General features: G+C 43.1%; 1 protein-coding gene across 1 annotated transcript in view; it reads right to left on the bottom strand.

Annotated features, from left to right (window-relative positions):
- CMC1 (C-X9-C motif containing 1) overlaps positions 1-18,379 on the bottom strand; it is a 72,445-nt gene extending 54,066 nt beyond the window's left edge. The window contains exon 1 of the mRNA XM_044294360.1: positions 18,273-18,379. Coding sequence (XP_044150295.1) covers positions 18,273-18,291 — 19 coding nt within the window. The 5' untranslated portion in view covers positions 18,292-18,379. The remainder of the gene's footprint in view (positions 1-18,272) is intronic.
- Between the last annotated feature and the right edge of the window lie 2,049 nt (positions 18,380-20,428).

Genomic DNA, 20,428 nt, shown 5'->3' with positions numbered 1-20,428 from the left:
TCAGATATAAAAACCGCAATCAGGGTATGTGGCAAACATTCAGCAGCAGATCTACTAAAGGTAATTATGCCACATTTCTAATTGTTATGTAGCTCATGGTCTACTGGCATGTTAGCCAACACCAAAATGGCAACCTTCAAGTCGGCATAAGGGTAGGTGTCCACCGATCATCCACTTTGCTACCGTATTTCTGTCCCATATGGACGTACCCTAAGGGCCGTTTCACACGAGCGGATGCCGTGCGTGGCATCCGCTCCGTGAAAGAGTGCCAAGACCCGCTGCAGACTGCAGAGGCACGGAGCAGTAACATGACTGTTAATGCTCCGTGCCTCTCTGTGACCTCTTTACTACGAAATCACAATGACAACTGTGATTTCGTAGTAAAGAGATCACAGAGAGGCACGGAGCATTAACAGTCATGTTACTGCTCCGTGCCTCTGCAGTCTGCAGCGGGTCTTGGCACTCTTTCACGGAGCGGATGCTACGCACGGCATCCGCTCGTGTGAAACGGCCCTAAGTGTGACAAATTTTATAAAGGTTTTAAAAAAAGAATTTGGCATTGTGTCACAGGCATGAGATATTCAGGTGCCATGTTAATGGACTGCTCATTTTAGGCAGGCAATTATTAGTAAATCGTTTCATTGTCAAAGTGGACTCAGGCTGATCTCTTGTTTTGATGTGAATTGAGGCCACTTCACACAGAGGTCTGCGACGCCATTGGAGATCTGAATAACGCAGTGGTGACTCTTTTGAATTAGTTTTTATATTTGTATGATCTGCATGGAGTTTGTATGTTCTCCCCGTGTTTGTGTGGGTTTCCTCCGGGTTCTAAGGTTTCCTCCGACACTCCAAAGACATACTGACAGAGAACTTTGATTGTGAGCCCCGTTGGGGATAATTTGATGCTAATGTCTAAAGCGCTGCGGAATATGTCAGCGCTATATAAGTGAGTAAAATAAAAATAAATTCAGACAGTTTTTCCGATATACATCCACAAAAACCAAATGTATATCATTCTGTGTGGACATCTGTATGGTGCCTATATGTGTTTAGCTTTTTCCTGCACCCATACACTCGAATTAATGAGTCTCAGATGGATGGTCCGTACCAAAAAAATGGACGTGGGAATTGAACCATTGACTTTAATGGGCCCTCTTGTTCTATCTGTGGCCCGAGGCCTTAATTTCTTATGTGCGGAGTAAGAGACTGCTTATTAGATGAAAATATAATGATGTCTAATTGTCTACCATAGTCTTCACAAAGGAACTCTACCGTAATCCAAGTAAGTCATTTTAACTGGATCTTACCGGACCACTAGGTCCATGGAAACTCTCATAGCTCTCAACACATCTAAAAAATGTCCTTAAAATGTTGTGAAAGGAGTAAAGTTACAGTTAAAAGATACAGCAGATAATGATGACTTAATTAACACATAAGTTCCACAGGCAAATCTAGGTCTATAGTGGCTTAGTTACAAGGTGACCCAGATCCATTCATTTGCATAGTGTGGAGTCAGTTCAACCCTTCTAGTAGAAGTATGAATGCACCCCTTACATAACGGTTTTATTGCTTACACACTTGAAAAGTTGTGCTAGTGAAAGGTAAGGTTTATCCAGGAAAATGTGTTGATTGGAAAAAGATTAAAATGCTGATTATAAGTAACCTTAAAAAGCTAATAAGGTCTGAAGATTTTTTCCTTGTTTCTGAGCACAGGAAAAACAAAATTAGACTTCCGGTAATTAGATTTCCAGGAATCCCTCATGACAGTACCCCCAGAGGATGCTCACATTTGAACTTAATGGGACAGGAAACAGAGAGGTTGTCCCACCACGAATCTCCAGTGTTTTCGAGATTACTACTCCAGGATGGATAGGGAGGCAATGTAAGGGTGCTGTCTTGAGGGGCTCCTAGAAATCAAATGACAGTACTGGTAAGTCTGTTTTCCTTTTTCCAGTACATCCCTCATGACAACACCACAGGAGAAATACCAGATTACAACTTCTACCAGATCCTGAGAAACACTAGGGTCCAATTCTGAAAGAAAGGTCGGCTCCGAATGTAAAATGGTACATAATCTAACTATACCTGATTTTTATTTAGGAATTCAACCAGCTAATCTGAGATCCTGACATGTAGGAGAACCAAGTTCTCAAAGGAGATCACTTGAATATCCAAATGGGAACCCCTGGACTTACAGATCACGTTTTAAGCTCCTGATCAAAAGACTATAATTGATTCCATATAGGAAGGAGTGGAGCCCGCACCAACCTAAGAATAACTGAAAGCGTGATTCTCCATCTGTTTATCGGACCAGATGAACAAAGATTTAGCACATGTGATACCACATTTACAATTATGTCATGAGGCTGTGCACCTCACCATGAGACTGCATATTAATAACAGTATTACAAGAGAGCCTAAAGGAGTAGCTAATATAAATTATGTACATCAAAGGATCAGGTGCAGTCAGGGAACCCCTGACCAGGGGAGGCACTGGCGTATCCACTTAAGGTAGGATGGGAGAGGAAGAACTCACCTGATCAGATCCACACAGAGAGAACTCCACCTCTTGAATTTGAAGCCTCAGAAAGCCAGATGGGTTCTGGGGAACACAAGGGGACAACAGCCCCTAAAAGAGTAAACAAAGCTACAGTATATCTAAGGCTACTTTCACACTAGCGTTCGGGGCTCCGCTTGCGAGTTCCGTTTGAAGGCTCTCACAAGCGGCCCCGAACGCATCCGTACGGCCCCAATGCATTCTGAGTGGATGCGGATCCGCTCAGAATGCATCAGTCTGACACCGTTTGGCCTCCGCTCAGCAGGCAGACACTTGAACGCTGCCTGCAGCGTTCGGCTGTCCGCCTGGCCGTGGGGAGCCAAACGGATCCGTCCAGACTTACAATGTAAGTCAATGGGGACGGATCCGTTTGAAGTTGACACAATATGGCTCAATTTCAAACGGATCCGTCCCCCATTGACTTGCAATGTAAAGTCTGGACGAATCCGTCTGACTAACTTTCAGACTTTTAACTAGAATTTTTTCTGAAATATAATGCAGATGTATTCGTCTGCATTATAGGAGCGGATCCGTCTGTGCAGACACAATTGATCAGTCCTATCCTATTTTTTGGGGGGGCAAGGTGACTAAAAAAAAATTGCGAATTGTGCGGTTTTTATTTATAAATTTTTTTCTGTTATGGCGTACACCGCATAGGAGTTTTTAAAAATATTTTAATAGTCTGGACTTTTAGACATGGCGATATGTAATATGTTTATTTATTGTTTAAATATTTTATATATAAAATTGGGAAAGGGGGCGATTTATACTTAATAATTTGGTGTATTTTTTAATTTAATAACTATTGCCCTTAGGGGCTAGAACCTGGGATCTTTTAATCCCTTGTCCTATTCACCCTAATAGAGCTCTATTAGGGTGAATAGGACTTCAAACTCTCCCTGCTGCCCTGTGCATAGTACACGCAGCAGCAGGGAGATTACCATGGCAGCCAGGGCTTCAGTAGCATCCTGGCTGCCATGCCATGGTAACCGATCGGGCGCCAAGGATTACACTGCTGGGGCTCCGATCAGAACTGCCACTGTACCACCAATGAGGAGGGGAATCTGTGGCCACTGCCACCAAATATTTTAATACTGTGGGGTTGGGGGGGGGGGGCGCACTGCACCACCAATGATAATTGACCTTTAATACAGATACAGGAGGCCAGGCACCTGCTATGCTGGCTGCTTGACTCTAGGGAGGACACTGAGGAGGAGGAGGCTGCTGCCGTTCGCCGTGCTCACTAGCTCAGACGGCGCAACAGTGTATTACGTCCCCCTGTCCCGCCTCCTGCTTTAATTAATAGCGGTACATTCATTTGTGGCAGTGGTGCGGGCAGCTTCAGAGCACGCTCATTTCATTGGGCTCAGGGTGCCCACGTCATAGGAGGGGGGGGGGGGGACTCCCTCACTCCTTCTCCACTGTCTGAGCGTGCGCCGAGCGCCATGAGAGTAAAGTCTAGTATCGATGCCGAATCGATACTGGCATAAAAGTATTGATTGGGTATCGAAAGTTCGATACCCGAAACAACCCTAACTGGAATTTTAATATACTTTAAGACACAAGGTAGTGGAGACAGAGTTAGTCTTAGGCTCCATTCACATCCATAAAAATAGGTCCGCATCCGTTCCGAAAATTGCGGAACGGGTGCGGACCCATTCATTATGGATGCAGAGCACACTATGTCAACAGTCATCTCAAATTAGATCTTCTGCCTCTCCTGGTCTGGCGGACAGGTGGGAAGTAGAACTCACCAAGAGCTCGCTCAATTTGATGAGGATTCTTCTCGAGGAGGAGGAGGAGGAGGAGAAGGTCCTCTTCGAGAAAACCTCCGAAAAGCTGTGTGTCCTAAAGGAGACAGCCTTGAGGTTTGAGAAAGATCCAGACTTCAAAAGATGAGAGGCCTCCTTGCAGACATCAGTCAAGCGCTTTCAAGGTCTCTTAAAGGAACGAAAGCACAGACAATTTGTCAAAGATTTAAGTGACTTAGTTGACTCTAGGGAGGACTTTTGATTTAAATCAAATCCACCCTGGTAATAACTATTTTTGAAGGTATTACTGTCTATTATAAAAGTAGAGAAATTGAAATTTGCTAAATTTTTCCAAATTTGGTATATTTTTTTTTTATAAAAAAAATAAAGAAAATTGACTCAATTTTACCACTATCATGAAGTATAATGTGACGAGAAAACAATCTCAGAATGGCCTGAATAAGAAAAAGCGTTTTAAAGTTATTACCACATAAAGTGACACGTGTGAGATTCGCTAAAAATGGCCTGGTCCTGAAGGTAAAAACTAGCTTGGTCTTGAAGGAGTTAAGGGTCCATTAACACATCCGCAAAATGGGTCCACATCCACATAATTGCAGAACAGGTGTGGACCCATTCATTTTCAATGGGACTGCAAAAGATGCGGACAGCACACAGGTATTTTGACACCATGTCCCATTTGAAGCCCCCCTGATGCACCCCTAGAGTAGAAACTCCCAAAAAAGTGACCCCATCTAAGAAACTACACCCCTCAAGGTATTCAAAACTGATTTTACAAACTTTGGTGTTGCACAAGATTTAATGGAAAATAGAGATACAATTTTAAAATGTCACTTTTTTGGCAGATTCTCCATTAAAAATGTTTTTTTTCCAGTTACAAAGCAAGGGTTAACAGCCAAACAAAACTCATTATTTATGGCCCTAATTCTGTAATTTACAGAAACACCCCATATGTGGTCGTAAACTGCTGTACGGGCACACGGCAGGGCGCAGAAGGAAAGGAGTGCCATACGGTTTTTGGAAGGCAGATTTTGTTGGACTGTTTTTTTTTTTTTTACACCATGTCCCATTTGAAGCCCCCCTGATGCACTCCTAGAGTAGAAACTCCAAAAAAGTGACCCCATTTTAGAAACTACGGGATAGGGTGGCAGTTTTGTTGGTACTAGTTTAGGGTACATATGATTTTCGGTTGCTCTACATTACACTTTTTTTGCGGCAAGGTAACAAGAAATAGCTTTTTTGGCACGTTTTATTTTTTTGTTATTAACAACATTCATCTGACAGGTTAGATCATGTGGTAATTTTAGAGCAGGTTGTCACGGACACGGCGATACCTAATATGTATACAATTTTTTTTTATTTATGCAAGTTTTATACAATGATTTCATTTTTAAAACCAAAAAAATGTTTTAGTGTCTCCATAGTCTAAGAGCCATAGTTTTTTCAGTTTTTGGGCGATTATCTTAAGTAGGGACTCATTTTTTGCGGGATGAGATGACGGTTTGATTGGCACTATTTTGGGGTGCATATGACTTTTTGATCGCTTGCTATTACACTTTTTGTGACGTAAAATGACAAAAAATAGCGTTTTTATTTTTATTATTTTACGGTGGTCACCTGAGGGGTTAGGTCATGTGATATTTTTATAGAGCCGGTCGATACGGACGCGGCGATACCTAATATGTATACTTTATTTTTATTTATGTAAGTTTTACAAAATGATTTCATTTTTGAAACAAAAAAAAATAATCATGTTTTAGTGTTTCCATAGTCTAAGAGCCATAGTTTTTTGGCGATTATCTTGGGTAGGGTATGATTTTTGCGGGATGAGATGATGGTTCGTTTGGTACTATTTTGGCGTACATGCGACTTTTTTGATCACTTTTATTACCTTTTTTGGGAAGTAAGGTAGGCAAAATTCCAATTTTCTCATAGTTCTTTTTTTTTTTTATGGCGTTCACCGTGCGCCAAGTAACATGACCGTTTTATAGATCAGGTTGTTACAGACGCAGCGATACCTAATATGTGTAGTGTATTTTATTTTTTAAATTTTTATTCAGTGATAAATGTTTTTTTTATCTTAACTTTTTTCACTCTTTTTTTTCATTTTTTTGACCCAGACCCACTTGGTTCTTGAAGATCCAGTGGGTCTGATGTCTGTATAATACAGTCCAGTACTCTATATAGGGTACTGTACTGTATTTTACTTTACACTTTGAACAGATCAATGCCTTTAGCATAGATCTGTTCAGCACCATGGACAGCAGGATGCCTGAGAAGGCGTCCTGTTGCCATTGGAACCTTCCCCGTCTGCCACAACTTCGCAGACGGGGAAGGGTGAGGACGGGGCTGTCGGGGGGCTCTCTCCCTCTCCATCGGGGGGGCTGCAAAGGCACAGCAGCCCCCCGATGGGAGAGGGAGGGAGCTCCCTGACAGTTAACCTTTTCCATACCGCGGTCCGTACGGTATTGGTACTATTTTGGGGTACATATGATTTTTAATTGCTCTATATTACGTTTTTTTATGAGGCAAGGTAACTAAAAAATTGATGTGTTTTTTTTTAACAACATTCATCTGACAGGTTAGATCATGCGCTATTTTTATAGAGCAGGTTGTTACAGACTCAATGATATCAAATATGTCTACTTTCTATGATGTTTGCTTCAGTTTTACATAATAAAGAACTTTTTCTCCATTTTCTGAACGCCCTATTTTTTTTATTGTTCTGCTGATCATCTTGTGCAGGGGCTCGTTTTTTGCAGGAAGAGTAGACATTTTTATTGGTACCATTTTAGGGTACATATGATTTTTTGATCATTCATTATTACACTTTATGGGGCAAGGGGACCAACAAAAATTGGTTGTTTTGGCACAGTTTTTATTTATTTTTACAGCATTTCCCTAAGGGATTAGGTCATGTGACTTTTTTTTTATAGAGCAGACTGTTACGCACGTGGCAATACCAAATATATCTACTTTTTCTTATTTAAAGGGATTCTATCATCAGAAATGAGCCCTATAAGCTAAACATATGGCGATGTCCCTTGTAAAACACAGAATCCTAAAGTGAGTTTATCTAATGCCCCTGTGGCTCTATATTCATAAAAAAGACGTTTATATCACCTGCCAATCACTTCAAAATGTGTCCAAGGGGACGTCTCCTGGTGAAAGGTGCCCGGCTGCAGCCATGTCGTTTAGGTGCCCTTCTGTAGTGAAATCGCCGCCCTACCTTTCATGCAATCCGCCTACCTTACGTCATCACTGCTTCTCTAACCACCGCTCGCTTCATCCAGATCCCGCGCGTGCGCACTAGGTTGGATGGCTGGGATGGGCTGTAATAGGGCAGTCAGTATAGGCACTTCGCTATACGAGGCTGCTGCCAGTAGTCCGCACGGGCGCATCAGGCTATATCTAGTGCGCACGCGCGGGATCTGGATGAAGCGAGCGGAGGTTACAGAGGCAGCCACGAACTGAAGTAGGCGGATATAATAAAAGGGAGGGCGGCGATTTCACTTGAGGAGGCGGCGCTGGGCACATAAACGACATTGCTGCAGCTGGGCCCCTTTCAGCATGAGACATCCCCTTGGACACATTTTGAAGTGATTGGTAGGTGATATAAACGTCTTTTTTATGAATATAGATCCACAGGGGCATTAGATAAACTCACTTTAGGATTCTGTGTTTTACAAGGGACATCGCCATATGTTTAGCTTATAGGGCTCATTTCTGATGACAGAATCCCTTTAAGTTTTACACAATAATAGCATTTTTGAAACCGAAATAATGATATTTTAGTGTATCCATAGTCTGAGAGCCATAACTTTTTTGACCAATTTCCTTAGGTAAGGACTCATTTTCTTGCGGGATGAGGTGACTGTTTGATTGGTACTATTTTGGGGGGTATATGCCTTTTTGATCGCTTGGTGTTGCAATTTTTGTGATTTAAGGTGACAAAAATGGCTTTTTTTTTACACAGTTTTCATTAAAAAAAATATTACGGTGTTCATCTGAGGGGTTAGGTCATGTGATATTTTTATAGAGCTGGTTGTTACGGACATGGCGATATCAAATATGTATACTATTTTCTATTTATTTCACTTTAGCACAATAATAGCCGTTTTGAAGCAAAAAATTATACTTTTAGTGTCTGAGAGTGATAGCTTTTTTTATTTTTTGACCGATTCTCTTAGCTAGGGTCTCATTTTTTGTGGGATGAGGTGACAGTCTGACAAAAATGGCATATTTTTTTTTTACATGTTACGTCATGTGATATTTTTATAGAGCTGGTTGTTACAAACGTGGCAATTCCTAATATGTATATATTTTTTTTATTTATTTCTCTTTAGCACAATAATAGCAGCTTTGAAACAAAAAAATTATGTTTTAGTGTCTCCATGTTCTGAGAGCTATAGTTTTTTATTTTTTTGGGGAGATTATCTTAGGTAGGCGCTCATTTTTTACAGGATGAGGTGACGGTTTTATTGATACCATTTTGTGAACCAGATGCCTTTTTGTTCGCTTGGTGTTGCACTTTTTGTGATGTAATGTGACAAAAATGCCTTTTTTTTTTACACAGTTTTTATTTTATTTTTTTATGGTGCTTATTGGACAGGGTGGATCACGTGATGTATTTATGGAGCCGGTCATTACAGACGCGGTGATACCTAATATGTGTGTGTTTTTTTTCCAGTTTTTTTATTATAAAATAAGGGAAAAGGGGCTTTTTTTTTCATTATTAATTTTATAACTTTATTAATTTAATTAAAAACACTTTTTTTCTTTACTTTATTTCTGATGTTCACTTTTGGGGTTCTGATCCCCTCCTCAATGCATTGCAATACATCTGTATTGTAATGCATTGCCCATTTGTGTACTACAGTGAGTAGCACACGAACAGGTCCCGATGCCGTGAAAGGCATTGGGCAGCCTATGCACGGCATCAGGCTGCCTTTTGATACATCGAGTCCCCGCCACAGCAGCGCGGAGACTCTATGCGCTCACTCATCCGACACAAACCCCTTCAATGTCGCGGTCAGCGTGGACTGCGGAATAGAAGATATTAATCCAACGACATCGGCTCTTACAGCCGGCGGATACAGCAGAGGCCCGGCTACTAGGGACTGCTGGGCCCCTGAAGTAATCGTGCGCGCACCGCTCCGATGCCCACGTCATCACCATGACATACTATTACGTCAAATTGCGGGAATGCAGTGGTTTCCATGACATAGTAGTAGTACATCATGGGTTGGGAAGGGGTTAAAACTACTGTTCCTGCTGTGACCACGTCCTGAGGAAGTCTATTCCACAGATTCACCGTTCTTACAGTAAAACATCTTTGATGCTTCCGAAGACTGAACTTTTTCTTCTCCCGTCGGAGGCAGTGCCCCCTTGTCTTTTGAGGGCATTTTACCTGGAACAGTTTTTCACCGTATTTTTTGTATGACCCATTTAAATATTTGTATAGGTTAATCATGTCCGCCCCTTAGACGTCTCTTATCAAGACTAAATAAATTCAATTCTTTTAATCTTTCTTCTTAACTAAGATGATCCATGCCCCTTATCATTTTAGTCGCTCTCCTCTGTACTTTTTCCAGCTGAAGTGCATCCTTTCTATGGACTGGTGCCCAGAACTAACTGCATATTCCAGATGAGGCCGCACCAACGCTTTGTAAAGTGGTAATATTACATCCCTGCCCTGCGAGTCCATGGCTTTTTAATGCATGACAATATCCTGGTGGCCTTAGAAGCAGCTGATTGTATGCTGTAATATTCTATGTCAATCTACAAGGACACCCAAATCCTTCTCTATAAGTGACTCTCCCAGTGTTAAGTCTCCTAGGACATATGAAGCACAGAGATTAATACTACCAAGATGCATAACTTTACATTTATCCACATTGAACCTCATTTGCCAAGTTGATGCCCAATTACTCAGTGTTCAAGTCAGCTTGTAGTTTATGGACATCTTCCATAGACTGTACAGTACTACATAGCTTAGTGTCATCTGCAAAAAAAGAAATGGTGCTATTCAGAGGTCGCAATAATGCCTGTACAAACGTACATTGTACATTGACGCCTGTTCAGGCCATATTACTCCCTGGAAAAAGTATGAGGCGTACCAATACGCCTTAGACTTTTCCCCCACATTCGTCAGCGCGAGGCGCGCTGTCAATAGCATGGGCCTGAAATGACCAATAGCAAAGCTCCATACAGTAAGGAGCTTTGCTATTGGTTGGTTTGGGTGGGCACCGGAGCGATACAGCGCCGAGCAGCCGGCGGGAGCTGGAAGGAGGAGGGGCTGGCTCCCCAAAGTTTATAGAGGAGAGCGGGTTAGATGAGCAGAGCAAAAAAATAACAGAAGTGCTGGATCGGGCACGTAAGGATGGGTTTATCTGTCACTATGCTATGGAGCTCCATTGTAGAAAAACATACTTTTTTGAAGAACTCTGCAAGATGGGAAAGCGTAGTGTACCATGTTTTTCCATCCTGCAAAGAACAGCAAAAATATAAATGTAGGCCTAAGGCCTCGTGCAAACAGCGGGTCCGCAATATGCAGGCACCAGCCATGTGCTCCCCGCATCATGAATGCGGACCCATTCACTTGAATGGGTCCGCAATCTGAATCTTCTGTGGTTCGGAACGGAGGAACAGAACCCCACGAAAGCACTATGGAGTGCTTCCGTTGTGTTTGTCCATGCCTCCGCACCGCAGAAAAATAAAACATGTTCTATTTTTTTTGCTGTGCGGACAGATCACGGACCCAACTTGCAAATTGCGGTCCCCAATGCACAGAACGGCCTCATGAGGCCTAACTGACAGGGAAGAAGCTGAGCAGACTCTGCCGACTATGATTGGATCCGTTCAGGATCTGTCTTTTTACCAGACAAAAAAGTGCTGCATATAATACTTTTTTGTCTGGTCTTTCGACAGAATCTGCAGCAGAGGCTCAAAGCGCAGCCTTCAACGCAGATGTGAGCGAGTGGAAGCCTACTTATTATGTATTTGATTTACTGCAACTTTTGTACTCCTCCTCAGGTAAAAATACTCCTCAAAAATGGTCAGAGGAGTATTTGTACTCTTTTGGAAAAAACGTAGTGCAGTGCTCCAGATGGCGACCTAGCCATTGGCCCCTAGGTATTTATTTTAGTCTGGAGCACTGTAGTGCGACTTCTGATGCTATTAATCCCGCCCTCAATATCATTAATAAATAAATTAAATAATAAAGGGCCCAGCACTGAACCTTGGGGTACACCACTTATAACCCGGGACCAATCTGAACAGGAATCATTGACCACAACTCTCTAGACACAGTCCTTCAGACAGTTTTCAATCCAATTACAAACTATACTTTCCAAACCTATAGACCTTACTTTACCCATTAAACGTCTATGAGGGACAGTATCAAAAGCCTTTGCAAAATCCAGAAACACTACATCAACAGCCGCCCCTCTGTCCAGGCTAATACTCACCTCATAAAAACAAATCAGGTTAGTCTGACAACTTCTGTCCTTGGTAAACCCATGCTGGTTATCACTTATAATATTATTTATAGTCACATACTCCTGTATATAGTCCCTTAAGAGTCCTTCAAAAAATGTTCCCACAACAGAAGTTAAACTAACTGGTCTATAATTAGCTGTGGAGGACCTTTACCCTTTTTTTGAATATGGGCACCACGTTTGCCTTGCGCCAATCACTTGGCACTGTACCAGTACCTAGAGAATCTTTAAAAATTATAAACAGGGGCAGAGCAATGACTGAACTGAGCTCTTTAAGAACTCTTGGGTGTAATCCATCTGGACCCAGAGCCTTGCTCACATTTACCCTATTTAACTTAGCTTGGACCATATCTACAGTTAGCTAAGTGAGTATAGTATATTACTGGATGTACTAACAACGGCGCCACAGATATCAGCTCCTTTCTCTTCTTTTGTATATATACAGAGCTAAAAAGACATTTAGTAACTGCCTTTTCCTTATCTTCAGTGACTTCCCCCCCCCCCCCCATTACCATTATTTAGGGGACCTACCTACCAAGTTTTTATTTTTATTTTTTTTAGCATTTATATATTTAAAGAATTGTTTGAGATTTGTTTTGCTTTCTTTTGCTACCTGCTGTTCGCTTTGTATTTTTGCGAATTTTATCTCCCTTTTACAGATTCTTTTAAGCCCTTTGTAAACTTCAAACACTACAGCGGACCCCTCAGATTTGTATTTTTTAAATGCCCTTTTTTTGTCATTTATTACTTTTTTCACAGTAGCCGTAAGCCATGGGGGGTTTAATTTTAGCCGTTTATTCTTGTTACCTAAAGGAATAAATTTTTAGTGCAATTACTCAAAGCTCTCCTCCCATTTATCCTCAGTATTATTATGTGACATTAGCTGCTCCCAGTCTATGCCCTGAAATGCTGTCCTCAACCCAGGGAAATTAGCCTTTTTTTTTTATTCAGTATTTTTGCTCTGCCTGACAGGGTTTGCTTCTTATATTGTAGGGGGAATATAATTATACTGTGGTCACTATATGTTCTGTAAGAAGCTGTGGCAGTTACAGGGAAAGAGCTGCAGCAGAAAGGACGCACCCCCTGAGCTGCCAGGCTGAAGATCATCTAGCAGATCAATTGCAGTAATGAATGGGCAGATCTCTGGATCCATGTGAGGTACAGGGTTGGTTGTAGCTTTGTTAGGCCTCTTTCACACGAGCGTGACAGATTAGATCCGGATGCGTTCAGTAAAACTCGCTCCATTTTGCAAGAAAGTTCAGTCAGTTTTGTCTGCAATTGCGTTCAGTTGCTCAGTTTTTTCCACGTGGGTGCAATGCGTTTTAATGCGTTTTTCACGCTCGTGATAAAAAACTGAAGGTTTACAAACAACATGTCTTAGCAACAATCAGTAAATAACACATCACACCCGCACTTGCTTCCGGATGCAATGCGCTTTTCCCTGAAGCCCTATTCACTTCTATGGGGCCAGCGCTGCGCTATTATACAGTATGTCAGACAGACAGGTGACAGGCCCTTCAAAGGGAACGGGCAGTGGCCAAAATGTTGATGTTCCTGGAGGGATACACCAAATGGAAAAGGACTTAGGAAAACTAGAGGAATGGTCAAAAATCTGGCAACTAAAATTTAATGTTGATAAGTGCAAGATAATGGACCTGGGGCGTAAAAACCCAAGAGCAGAATATAAAATCAGTGATATAGTCCTAACCTCAGTATCTGAGGAAAGGGATTTAGGGGTCATTATTTCAGAAGACTTAAAGGTAGGCAGACAATGTCATAGAGCAGCAGGAAATGCTAGCAGGATGCTTGGGTGTATAGGGAGAGGCATTACCAGTAGAAAGAGGGAGGTGCTCATGCCGCTCTACAGAGCACTAGTGAGACCTCATTTGGAGTATTGTGCTCAGTACTGGAGACCATATCTCCAGAAGGATATTGATACTTTGGAGAGAGTTCAGAGAAGAGCTACTAAACTGGTCCATGGATTGCAGGATAAAACTTACCAGGAAAGATTAAAGGACCTTAACATGTATAGCTTGGAAGAAAGACGAGACAGAGGGGATATGATAGAAACTTTTAAATGCATAAAGGGAATCAACAAGGTAAAAGAGGAGAGAATATTTAAAAGAAGAAAAACTGCTACAAGAGGACATAGTTTTAAATTAGTGGGGGAAAGGTTTAAAAGTAATATCAGGAAGTATTACTTTACTGAGAGAGTAGTGGATGCATGGAATAGCCTTCCTGCAGAAGTGGTAGCTGCAAATACAGTGGAGGAGTTTAAACTAGGGACACTGACGGGCCCAATAAGCATATTTAGCTATATATATATATATATATACAGACGTGGACAAAATTGTTGGTACCCTTTGGTCAATGAAAGAAAAAGTCACAATGGTCACAGAAATAACTTTAATCTGACAAAAGTAATAATAAATTAAAATTCTATAAATGTTAACCAATGAAAGTCAGACATTGTTTTTCAACCATGCTTCAACAGAATTATGTAAAAAAATAAACTCATGAAACAGGCATGGACAAAAATGATGGTACCCCTAGAAAACACAGAACATAATGTGACCAAAGGGACATGTTAATTCAAGGTGTGTCCACTAATTAGCATCACAGGTGTCTACAACCTTGTAATCAGCCATTGGGCCTATATATATGGCTCCAGGTAATCACTGTGTTGTTTGGTGATATGGTGTGTACCACACTCGACATGGACCAGAGGAAGCAAAGGAAAGAGCTGTCTCAAGAGATCAGAAAGAAAATTATAGACAAGCATGTTAAAGGTAAAGGCTATAAGACCATCTCCAAGCAACTAGATGTTCCTGTGAGTACAGTTGCACATATTATTCATAAGTTTAAGATCCATGGGACTGTAGCCAACCTCCCTGGACGTGGCCGCAGGAGGAAAATTGATGACAAATCTAAGAGACGGATAATCCGAATGGTAACAAAAGAGCCTAGAAAGACTTCTAAAGAGATTCAAGGTGAACTTCATGCTCAAGGAACATCAGTGTCAGATCGCACCATCCGTCGTTGTTTGAGCCAAAGTGGACTACATGGGAGACGACCAAGGAGGACACCATTGTTGAAAACGAATCATAAAAAAGCAAGACTGGAATATGCCAAACTACATGTTGACAAGCCACAAAGCTTCTGGGAGAATGTCCTGTGGACAGATGAGACAAAAATCGAAGTTTTTGCCAAGGCACATCAGCTGTATGTTCACAGACGAAAAAATGAAGCATATCAAGAAAAGAACACTGTCCCTACTGTGAAACATGGAGGAGGCTCTGTTATGTTCTGGGGCTGCTTTGCTGCGTCTGGCACAGGGTGTCTTGAATCTGTGCAGGGTACAATGAAATCTCAAGACTATCAAGGAATTCTAGAGAGAAATGTACTAGCCAGTGTCAGAAAGCTTGGTCTCAGTCGCAGGTCATGGGTCTTGCAACAGGACAATGACCCAAAACACACCGCTAAAAACACCCAAGAATGGCTAAGAGGAAAAAATTGGACTATTCTAAAGTGGCCTTCTATGAGCCCTGACCTCAATCCTATTGAGCATCTTTGGAAGGAGCTGAAACATGCAGTCTGGAAAAGGCACCCTTCAAACCGGACACAACTGGAGCAGTTTGCTCATGAGGAGTGGGCCAAAATACCTGCTGAGAGGTGCAGATGTCTCATTGACAGTTACAGGAAGCGTTTGATTGCAGTGATTGCCTCAAAAGGTTGCGCAACAAAATATTAAGTTAGGGGTACCATCATTTTTGTCCATGCCTGTTTCATGAGTTTATTTTTTTACATAATTCTGTTGAAGCATGGTTGAAAAACAATGTCTGACTTTCATTGGTTAACATTTATAGAATTTTAATTTATTATTACTTTTGTCAGATTAAAGTTATTTCTGTGACCATTGTGACTTTTTCTTTCATTGACCAAAGGGTACCAACAATTTTGTCCACGTCTGTATATATACATAGGTCTTCTAATGTGTATTAAAAACATATAAGTATAACCCCTGTCCACCTCATAAATACAGCAAAATCCTGTTTGATAACCTGATGTAACCGCTCTTCTTTCTGCCCAAGGGGCGGCGTTTCAGCTCCACATGGACGCACACACGCGCCCCAACCGTCGTTTTCAATCGCCGCTCAGCTCATCATTATTCATTTCGCTGGGCGGCTTCTGCTGTCCCAGACGTTTCGAGATCCCGCACATGCCCAATAGAAAGATCTCGGAACGTCGGGGATAGCAGAAGCCGCCCAGCAAAGTGAATATTGATGAGCTGGGCGGCGCTTGAAAACGACGGTTGGGGCGCGTGTGTGCGTCCATGTGGAGCTGAAACGCCGCCCCTTGGGCAGAAAGAAGAGCGGTTACATCAGGTTATCAAACAGGATTTTGCTGTATTTATGAGGTGGACAGGGGTTATACTTATATGTTTTTAATACACATTAGAAGACCTATGCATGCATATATATAGCTAAATATGCTTATTGGGCCCGTCAGTGTCCCTTTAAGCATGCATGGGATAGGCATAAGGCCATCCTTCATATAAGATAGGGCCAGGGGCTATTCATAGTATTCAGTATATTGGGCAGACTAGATGGGCCAAATGGTTCTTATCTGCCGACACATTCTATGTTTCTATATGTGTAATTTTTTTTGTAAATAAATTCCATTAATCCATTCACAATGTCAGGCTCTTCCAGAGGATTTTGTAAGGTTATTGGGCAGTTTCTCTGCCTACAAGATATTATCACAGATGCTTGGTTTACTTTTGCAGTTCTCAAAACTGAGATTGACTCAGCAGAGATCACATGCCTCTCCTCCACAGCAAATATGTTATAACATGAACAGAGTTGAGAAAAATACCTTAATCCTAACTTCTACAAACCTATGAATGCAGAATCAACCTCAAACCAATATGAAAAGTTGTTATTCTAAAAATCTTCATCTACTTGCATATTATAAGTTATACCAGCAAGAATTAGTCTTTATGACTAGTTATACCAGCAAGAATTAGTTTGTATGTCTTTACTGACTAGTGATTTAAATCATTTTGATTTAAATCAAATCCACCCTGCGCAATACCCATTCCCCATAGCTCTGTGTGCTTTTATTGTGTAAAAAAAAAAAAAAAGATTTGATACATATGCAAATTAAACTGAGATGAGTCCAGCGTGAAGGAGCCCAGCACCGCATCCTCAGAATCTCCTCCTTGCTCCCTGACGTCAGAAAGCTAGAGTGCTGTAATCTCGCAATGCGTGAGCTAGGAACACTATGACAACACTGCGCATGCGCTAACTCGCGCATCGTGAGATTACAGCACTCTAGCTTTCTGACGTCGGGGAGCAAGGAGGAGATTCTGAGGGTGCGGTGCTGGGCTCCTTCACACTGGACTCATCTCGGGGACAGGACTCATCTCAGGTTAATTTGCATATCAATCAAATCGTTTTTTTCTGGGTATCGTGGATGTGCTAGCGGCCATTTGTGCTCAGCTCTATACCCAAAATCCAGGTGACAGGTTCCCTTTAAAAGCAATGGCAATAGTATAGAATACCGGTGTGGACACGGTGTACATGAAGCCTAATAACGGCTCTGTCAGGTTTCCTTTACTGGATACAATCATATAATATTTTATTTGGTTTTCATCGCCAAAAGACAATGAAAACTGGATGTAAAAGACACAAGTGTGAACAGAGTCTTAGGCCTCGTGCTCACAGTCGTTGCCTGGCCATGCCCGTATTGCAGCCTGCAAACAGCGGGTCCGCAATATACGGGCACCGGCCATGTGCACACTGTATCATGGATGAGGACCCATTAATTTGATCGGAAGCCCAATGAAGCACTATGGAGGGCTTCCAGCGGTTTTCTGTCTATGCCTCCGCACCGCAAAAAAGTAGTGCCTGCACTCCTTTTTGCGGTGAGCACAGTTGGATGCAGATTGCGGACTCCATTCATGTAAATGGGTCAGCGTCACGCAATCAGTGCCCATTTTTGGCAGGCAGCAATTTGCAGTCCGCCGCACGGCCAAGACTGGCACGCGGTCCTACTAGCTGCCTCTCCATTCCCTCCTGGTTTTGGGGTTTTTGAAGGCAAGGAATGCAGTCTACACCGGAACCGCCAAAGAAACCGGACACTTCCCAGTACAATAATGGGAGCTGTCAGAAAGCGATCAGTCAGACCTCTACCTGGAGTTAACCCGCTATGTACCAGTCAGACCTCTACCTGGAGTTAACCCGCTATGTACCAGTCACAACACCTGCTGAAGACTGAGGTTTCTACTACACGTCAGTCTTCTGTAGTACTGCAGGTGACATAGCTCTTCCATCCTCATGGAAACTGACAAGAAGGACAGGCTGTAGATATGAACCGTACGCCGGGCAGGCAGCACAGCCCGGCAGTCTGTATGACTAATAACGTGCGAGAGCTGTCAGCGCTTACCCGCTGTGCCAGGGTCCATGGTATAGGAGGCAGACCAGCACCCGGCTAGAGCAGCGCCATGTGACCTTCCTAGGGTCGCGATGCCCCGCCCCGCGTTCTGCCATGGACTTCCGGGTAATACAGAATGGGCGGGGCTTGATGTGTTAACAGCGGAGGCGGATGATGAAGAGTACAGTGCGCTGTACCGTGTGTACAGCGCCTCCAGTGTCTGCACTGCTACAGGCAGTGCAGCACGAGAGAGCCGCCACTATGTACCAGGCACTAGATGCCCATGACAGTAAACCAGCTATATTCAGTCTGCAACTGCATGGCGGCCAAAGATGCCCCAGAACCTTGTGCCAGGAGCTCAGTCTCCATTACAATGTGTTACCCAACAAATCCCAATAATATCCTTCACTCCACAGATGTTTCATGACAGTGTGCCAGCTCCCGTAACCGTATGCAAGCCAAAGAATGCCCCATTACGCTGTGCCAACAACAGTGTCCTGATCACAGGGTGGCCGATGCCCTGTAACCGTGTAGCCCTCACAGATGTCCTTCTAAACAGTGTTGCCGCCTTCAGTACCCCTGGTAACAGCCAAAACTGCCCTATAACATTGCGCCAGGTGCTAAATCACCATAATAATGTGTTATCGGACAAATCCCCAACTGCAGGTGCCCTGTAACAGTATGCCAGCTACAGAAGCAGATGGAATGCCAGCCAAATGTGCCCCAAGTCAGCTACAGAGTCCCCATAACAGTGTGCCACCCAACAAATCCCTGTCAGTGTGTTAGCCACAAATGTTCCATGACAGCGTGCTAACTAGAGGTGCCCTGTAACAGTATGCCAGTCACAGATGCCCGTTACATAGCACCAGTGGCAGACACAGGTGCCCTGTAACAAAGTGTCAGTCAAAGCTGTCTTCTAAAAAGTGTGCCCCATAACAATGTGCCAGGTACAAAGGTCCCCAGAACAGAGTGCCAGCCACCATACAGGGAGCCAAGCATAAGCGTGAAGGCAACATGTGTGGCAGACACCATGCCCCTAGCATCAGAAGCTGTTACTAGCGCCAGCAATCAGGGCCCCCATAACAGTGTTGTATCCACAGTTTCCTCATAATTTTAGGGTATGCCCGCTAGGATATGCCCCCATTGTCTGATAGGTGTGGGTCCCACCGCTGGGACCCACACCTATATCGAGAACGGAGTGGGCCAAAGTGGTGGCTGGAGGACCCCGGTCCGGCCACTATAGAAGTGAATGGGAGCGCATGACCGCTCCTATTCACTTCTAGGAGCCAATGGAAATAGCTCAGCCAGCGCTTGGCTATTTTTGGCGGCCCAGTAGAAATGAATGGAGGGCAGTTGTTCCACCACTTTAGGGGCTCCATTTAGGAGATAGGTGTGGGTCCCAGAGGTGGGACCCGCACCTATCAGACAATGGGGGCATATCCTAGCGATATGCCCCCATTGTTTCAGATGAGACAACTCCTCTAAATCCGTGAAAAGGTGGTCAGTGATGCCTCCGTAATTCATCCATGTGTAGTCTGTGTGTCCGTTTTTTGCTGTCCGTGTGTTATCCATGTTTTACTGACACTGCACAGCTGAAAAATAAAATTCAAAGCATCTCTTCCTAATGATCCATGAAACACAGATGGCATCCGTGTTGAACCCGTGGTTTTCACGGACCCATAGACAATAATGTGTGTGTATCTAAACACCCGTTGTATCGCTTGCTATGGTTACCGCTTCTCTGTTTCCTATTGGGCCTTAATCATTTGCCCTATGTCTGTCACTGAGCGCTCCAGCCATGGGACCGGATGCACTCTGCGTTCCAAATTACCAGAAGGAGTGTTCTTGTGTTCCACGGGCCAGCGCTTGAAGCGCACTGACGCCATGATTTACGTGCGCTCCAGCAACCGGAAGTCGCTTACTTCCGATACGTTCCAAAGAAATAAACGTGCCTCACATGTTGATTGTCCACCTATGAACACCTGATTTGTGACCAGAGGGGAGATCATCTAATGGGCGACATAGGGAAAATGTGGAGGGGTATTTAAACGGGGGGAAAGGACCAGTCTGTTATCGGACCTGAGGAGGAACCGTATGGGTGACCACACACTGTGACAACTTACTGCAAGTAGGGACAGAGTTCCCCTGATCTACTTGGCATTAAGACG

The sequence above is a fragment of the Bufo gargarizans genome, chromosome 5, assembly GCF_014858855.1.
Source record: "Bufo gargarizans isolate SCDJY-AF-19 chromosome 5, ASM1485885v1, whole genome shotgun sequence".
NCBI classification, from domain to species: Eukaryota; Metazoa; Chordata; class Amphibia; order Anura; family Bufonidae; genus Bufo; species Bufo gargarizans.
This window is presented reverse-complemented; position numbering and strand designations above follow the sequence as displayed.